A 7031-nucleotide genomic window follows, 5' to 3' on the forward strand; every position below is an offset into this window, starting at 1 on the left:
GAGAGTGGGAATTGGAGTGGGAATGGGAGTGGGAATTGGAGTGGGAATGGAATGGGAATGGGAGTGGGAATGGGAGTGGGAATGGGAGTGGGAATGGAAGTGGGAATGGGAATGGGAATTGGAGTGGGAATGGAATGGGGATGGGAATGGGAATGGGAATGGGAGTGGGAGTGGGAGTGGGAGTGAAAATGGGAATGGGAATGGGAATGGGAGTGGGAATGGGGATGGAATGGGAATGGGAATGGGAATGGGAATGGGAGTGGGAATGGGAATGGGAATGGGAGTGGGGAGTGTGAAAATGGGAATGGGAATGGGAGTGGGAATGGGAATGGGAATGGGAGTGGGAGTGGGGATGGGAATGGGAATGGGAGTGGGGATGGGAATGGGAATGGGAATGGGAATGGGAGTGGGAATGGGAGTGGGAATGGGAGTGGGAATGGGAATGGGAATGGGAAGGGAGTGGGAGTGAAAATGGGAATGGGAATGGGAGTGGGAATGGGAATGGGAGTGGGAGTGAAAATGGGAATGGGGGTGGGAATGGGAGTGGGAGTGGGAATGGAATGGGAATGGGAATGGGAATGGGAATGGAATGGGAATGGGAATGGGAATGGAATGGGAATGGGAATGGGAGTGGGAATGGGAGTGGGAATGGGAGTGGGAATGGGAGTGGGAATGGGAATGGGAGTGGGAGTGAAAATGGGAATGGGGGTGGGAATGGGAGTGGGAGTGGGAATGGAATGGGAATGGGAATGGGAATGGGAATGGAATGGGAATGGGAATGGGAGTGGGAATGGGAGTGGGAATGGGAGTGGGAATGGGAGTGGGAATGGGAATGGGAGTGGGAGTGAAAATGGGAATGGGGGTGGGAATGGGAGTGGGAGTGGGAATGGAATGGGAATGGGAATGGGAATTGGAGTGGGAATGGAATGGGGATGGGGATGGGGCTGGGGATGGGGCTGGGGATGGGGATGGGAATGGGAATGGGAATTGGAGTGGGAATGGGAGTGGGAATGGAATGGGAATGGGAATTGGAGTGGGAATGGAATGGCGCTGGGGCTGGGGATGGGGCTGGGGATGGAATGGGATTTGTCTCCTGGCAGAGCTCACGAGCGTTGCCAGAGCTGCGTTCCCTGCCCGGCTCCATTCCCAGCTCTGCCTTTTCCCTGGCGTCCCTCAAAGTCGCTGGTAATTAGGCTGCTGTTAATTAGGCCGAGCCTCTCCTGACCCCTCCGGAGCTGCCAGGCGCTGACTGGGAACAGGGCTGGGAACAAAGGGAGCAGCAGGAGAAGGGCTCAGGCTCTCCTGGAATTCCGGCTCCGCTGGGAATTGAGCCGATGGCTGCGGCTGGAGCCTCCCGTGCTGGGGTCAGGAGGGGACGGGGCAGACGTGGGGCAGGCGTGGGGAATCCTCGGATCTCCCTTTGGATCCCGCTTGGAGCAGGAGCTCTGAACGCTTTGGACCTGGAAATCGGCCGGGTTTGGGCTTTCCCGGGGGAATTCTGGGCTTCCACCCCCGAGAAAAGCCGTGGGCGTGCGGTGGCAGGGAGCGGAGAGAGGATTTATGTGCGCTTCATTCCGAGGCAGAGCAGAATTGGGGGATTTTTTTGGGTTTTGTTGTTCTGGTTTTTCACGGAGCCAAAGGCTGGGATTGAACTCCCAACTGACAAAGTCCTTCCTCGGGGACGGGAGACTGAATATCTCCGATACGCTTTTATTGTTAAAACTTATTTATTTTGAGGAAAAAAAAAAAAATGCTTCTTAACCTCCGAGGTTTTTCTCCTCTGGAGCCAAGGTAACTTTTGGGTGTGAAGATCCCGGGCTGGGCCACCTCTTTCCTTCAAAATCCCGCCTTTCCTTCCTTGTCCCGTGCGAGTTACGCTAAAACCTGGAAAACCACCGGCCAGAAAAATCGCTTTTCGCTCGACGCTTTCCCCTGCCGTACCACACCGCGGGAACTGAGGCTGAGCCCCCAAATTATCCCCCCGAGGCAAAACCAGGCGGAGCCGCCGTCACCCCTCCTTGCTCCAGCCGAAATCCGGGACGGGAGCCCTCCTTAGGGAAGAGCCCCGGGAATGCCGAGGTGAGGGCTGAGCCCCGGCTCTCCCCCAGCCCCTCCTCGGAGGATTTTTGGCTGGAGGATGTTGGGCTGAGCTACTCCCACCGCCCGCTCCCGGCGCAGGGCCCTCCCCCTGCCCTGGATGAGGCTGTACCTTTCTTTTCTGCTCTCCCCAGGACTGAGCTTCTCAGTCCCTCCTGTTCTGCCCGGACCTCCACCGAACAAAGGAGCTCGGGGCGCATCACCGAGCTCCGGGACTCTAAAAGGTATTTCACCGCTTTCCGCCCCTCGCTCCGGAGCTGCGCAGCTGATTCCTTTTCTCTTTGTCGCTTCCTTTCTCTGGTTTGATGGTGTCTTGCACATTTTTATTGTTTTTATTTTTATTTTTTTTTTTAAGTCCACACTCGCAGGCTTGCCTCGGAAATGTTTTCCTGCTTCCTTCCCCACCGGTTTAAAAATCTGGGGTTTTTGTGGTGTTTTTTTTTAGGGCTCGATTCTCTCGTTTGCTTTCTCACAAAGTTGGGGTTTTGCTGGGGTTTTTCTCAGCGCTGCAGAGAACTTTTGGAGGCTTTTATTCCATTGAAGCCGCGGCTCTCTCGCGGCTGTAAATGACTTTTCCATGCCTGTGTGAGCTCTCCGGGAATGTCCCGTGTATCGATCATTTGTCAGGCTCCTCATCCCCCCGCGGGGAAATGGATGCAGCTGGAATTCCTTCGCTTTAAATCGCCGGAGCTCGAAACTTTTCGTGCTTTTTTAAAATTCTTTTTCCCCCCTTTTTTTTTTTTTTTTTTTTTTTTTTTTTTCCCTTTTTTTTTTTTTCCCCCTCCATGCTCCCGGTTCCTCGGGACAGGGAACACTCTGCCTTTTGTGTGGCTGGAGATAAGCGGAGCCCGCAGAGCCCAGCTCGGGGGGCTGCAGGGCACTTTTCTTTGTCTCCCAGCCCTTCCTTTCCCCCTTCCCACTCTCCTCACTTGAAACCTTAGAGCCTGAAAAATTCCTGCCCTCCAGAGCCGCGGCATTCCCAGCTGGGACGCTGGGAGCAGCGAGGGGGAATCGAACTTTTAATTATTTTTAATTATATGCTAACACTCTTTAGGGTTTGTGTGTATTTTTTTTTTTTTTTTCTGGTGGAGTTTCGGGGGTTTTTTTTGGGGTTGATTTTTTGGGGGGGTTCGGACGCGTTTTGTGTCCTGTCTGGGCTGATTTCGGAGGCTGGGCTGGCCGGGGAAAGCCGCAGTGGGAGAGCAGGGGGGACGGTCAGGGGCGGCTCGGGGGCCTCTCCTTCCCCGCCCGGGGCCTCTCGCAGCGCGGATTGTTCCCGCTCCGGGGCACATCCAGGAGGATTCCTCGCTCCTGGAACACCAAATCTGGGGGCTCTTGAGGTGAGAGCTGCATCCCGGCCGGGAGGAGGAAGGATGGGCTCCTGCGGGCAGAGCTGGGGGATTCAGGGATGTGGCCCTGGGGATGGGGTGGGATCCTTTTTGGAGCCTCTCCCTTGGGACTTCTCATCTTGAGATCCTTTTTGGAGCCTTTCCCTTGGTATTTCTCATCCTGGGATCCTTTTTGGAGCCTCTCCCTTGGGATTTCTCATCTTGAGATCCTTTTTGGAGCCTCTCCCTTGGGATTTCTCATCTTGGGATCCTTTTTGGAGCCTCTCCCTTGGGACTTCTCATCTTGAGATCCTTTTTGGAGCCTCTCTCTTGGTATTTCTCGTCCTGAGATCCTTTTTGGAGCCTTTCCCTTGGGACTTCTCATCTTGGGATCCTTTTTAGAGCCTTTCCCTTGGTATTTCTCATCCTGGGATCCTTTTTGGAGCCTCTCCCATGGGATTTCTCGTCTCTTCCCCACTGAACCCAGCCTTTCCCACCCCTGCCTTCTTCTCCCCAGTCCCCCGAGACCACCCACCCCACCCCAGGTGCCACCCCCAGGACACCCCGATGTCCCCGGGGGGGTCAGTGCCGTGCCAGGGGCTGTCCCCTCAGCCGTGGATGGGCTGGGAGGATTCCCAGCAGCCGATCTCCTGGAATTCCAGGGAGCAGAGCAGGGCTGTGGGACGAGTGTCCGGGAGCTGGAGCTGCTCTCTCTTGACCTTCGCCTCCTGCCTGGAGGATCTTTGGTGGCTCTTTGTTTCTCCGCCAGGGAAAGAAAAGTGAGGCAGAACCACAACTCTTGGACATCTCCTGCTTTCTTGGGGAAGAAAGATTTGGGGGCTGGCAGAGGGAGCACGGGGTGGGACTGTCAGACCCCCTGGATCCGCTCCAGGAGGGGCTGCAACGACTTAAAAAAAACGAAAAACTCCTTAAAAAAAAAAAAAAAAAAAAAAATCTCCTTCCCCTTCTTCTCTTTCCAGAAAGGGATCTCCAGGACGGGTCCTTGGCACCGGGGGGCTGCTGCCAAAATCCATCCTCCTCCTCCTCGGGCAGCAGGGACCCTGCAGCTGGACAAAGCTCTCGGGGGGCTCTCGGGATCGGGGCCGGCATGGGGGCTTGGTGGCTGGCCAGGCTCCTGCTGGGCTGCGCGGCCGTGCTGGCCGTGGCACCGGCGCGGGGACAGTACGAGGGCGACCTGCAGACGGACAGATTCGCAGCCTACGAGGAGAGACCCCCAAACAGAGTGAGGAGAAGGGGCCAGGACTCGCTGCGAGGGTGAGTTGGGGGGTCCTCGTCTCTTCGGCAAAGCGGATTTGGGGTTGGGCTGGCGGGGTCGGCGTTTCCTGAGCTCAGGGAGGGAGCTGGGTCTGCAGGAGGGAAGCTCCTGGAGCAGGGAGGATCCCGTGGGAGCGGCGCCGGGCACGGAGCTGCTTTTGGGGTGGGTGGGTTTGTCCTCCCTGGGAGGGTGCGCGCACAGATCCCGGACAAGATGTGGATTTCTCATCCCTGGCAGTGTCCCAGGCCGGACTGGACCAGGGCTTGGAGCAGCCTGGGGCGGTGGGAGGTGTCCCTGCCATGGCAGGGGTGGCACTGGGTGGGCTCTGAGGTCCATCCCATCCCATCCCATCCCATCCCATCCCATCCCATCCCATGGATCCCATCCCATCCCATGGATCCCATCCCATCCCATCCCATCCCATGGATCCCATTCCCATCCCATCCCATCCCATGGATCCCATCCCATCCCATCCCATCCCATGGATCCCATCCCATCCCATCCCATCCCATGGATCCCATCCCATCCCATCCCATCCCATCCCATGGATCCCATCCCATGGATCCCATCCCATCCCATCCCATCCCATCCCATCCCATCCCATCCCATCCCATCCCATCCCATCCCATCCCATCCCATCCCATCCCATCCCATGGATCCCATCCCATCCCATCCCATCCCATGGATCCCATCCCATCCCATCCCATCCCATCCCATGGATCCCATCCCATGGATCCCATCCCATGGATCCCATCCCATCCCATCCCATCCCGTCCGTGCCCCGCACTGGTTCCTGTCCTTCCCAGGTCCCCTGTGGGCTGTTGTCACCTCGGGGTTGTCCCTGCGTCCCTCTGGCTGTGCTCCAGGGGCTGGGGCTGTGCTGGCACGGTTTTGTTCCCGCGTTTTGCTCCGTCCCTTGGAGTGGCTCCTGCTCTCCCCCAAATCCGGGGCCGTTTCCCACCTCAGCCCGGGGCTGAGCCCGGCTCTGCTGCTCCAAGATGGTTCCTGGCTTGATTCGGGGTTAGTTTAAGTTATTTTAGGTTATTTTGAGTTGTTGTTTTGGGTTATTTTAAGTTATTTTAAGCCTGTCTGGCTGCAGCTCCTGGGCAGCGTTCCCGTGTCCGTGGGCAGGAGCAGAGCGGGATCCGTGCGCGGGGCCGGAGGCTCGGGAATGCTGCTGGAATGGGGGCAGCGCCCCAAAAATGGGCCAGGCTTGGGCTGCAGATGGAGCCCTGGGGATGGAGGCATCTCCTCCTGGAATTCCAGTCTGTGGGGATGGAGGCATCTCCTGGAATTCTACTTTGGGGGGATGGAGGCATCTCCTCCTGGAATTCTACTCTGTGGGGATGGAGACATCACCTCCTGGAATTCCAGTCTCTGGGGATGGAGGCATCTCCTCCTGGAATTCCAGTCTGTGGGGATGGAGGCATCTCCTCCTGGAATTCCAGTCTGTGGGGATGGAGGCATCTCCTCCTGGAATTACACTCTGTGGGGATGGAGGCATCTCCTCCTGGAATTCTGGTCTGTGAGGATGGAGGCATCTCCTCCTGGAATTCTACTCTGTGGGGATGGAGGCATCTCCTGGAATTCTACTTTGTGGGGATGGAGGCATCTCCTCCTGGAATTCTACTCTGTGGGGATGGAGGCATCTCCTCCTGGAATTACACTCTGTGGGGATGGAGGCATCTCCTCCTGGAATTCCACTCTCTGGGGATGGAGGCATCTCCTGGAATTCTGGTCTGTGGGGATGGAGTCATCTCCTCTTGGAATTCCAACCTGTGAGGATGGAGGCATCTTCTCCTGGAATTCCACTCTGTGGGGATGGAGGCATCTCCTCCTGGAATTCCAACCTGTGAGGATGGAGGCATCTCCTGGAATTCTGGTCTGTGGGGATGGAGTCATCTCCTCCTGGAATTCCGGCTTTCATCGTCTCCCCTCCTGCTCCGATGGACTTGGGAAAGAGGGACAATGGCTCTCCAGGGATTTGGGCTTTTCAGAGCATCCCCCAGGAATCCTGCCACGCTCATCCCTCAGATAAAACCTCCCAAAATCAGGGAAAACCTCCCAGGTCCTCATGGGGCTGGGAGCCGATGATCTCCAGAGGTCCCTTCCAGCCCCACCCCTTCCAGGGGGATTAACGGGAATGGGGCTGCTTCTTGATAAAAACCCTCTCTCCCCCAGCATTCCCAGCATTCCCAACATTCCCAACATTCCTTCCCACCTTCTCCTCAGTCCCTCTCCCTCCAGGGAAGCCAGGCTTGGCTCCGGGCACCCCGAGTTCTTCCTTCCCAAGCCCAGCTCCTGCTTTTCCATCTCCCTCAGCCTGGGAT

At 56.9% G+C, this 7031-nt stretch overlaps 1 protein-coding gene across 1 annotated transcript in view; it reads left to right on the forward strand.

Moving 5' to 3' along the window:
• Positions 1–4533: 4533 nt before the first annotated feature.
• LOC120763302 (fibrillin-2) overlaps positions 4534–7031 on the forward strand; it is a 75352-nt gene continuing 72854 nt past the window's right edge. Inside the window, exon 1 of the mRNA XM_058423582.1 lies at positions 4534–4700. Within this exon, the coding sequence (XP_058279565.1) occupies positions 4534–4700 (167 nt within the window). The remainder of the gene's footprint in view (positions 4701–7031) is intronic.

Source organism: Hirundo rustica, chromosome 26, assembly GCF_015227805.2.
Source record: "Hirundo rustica isolate bHirRus1 chromosome 26, bHirRus1.pri.v3, whole genome shotgun sequence".
NCBI lineage: Eukaryota > Metazoa > Chordata > Aves > Passeriformes > Hirundinidae > Hirundo > Hirundo rustica.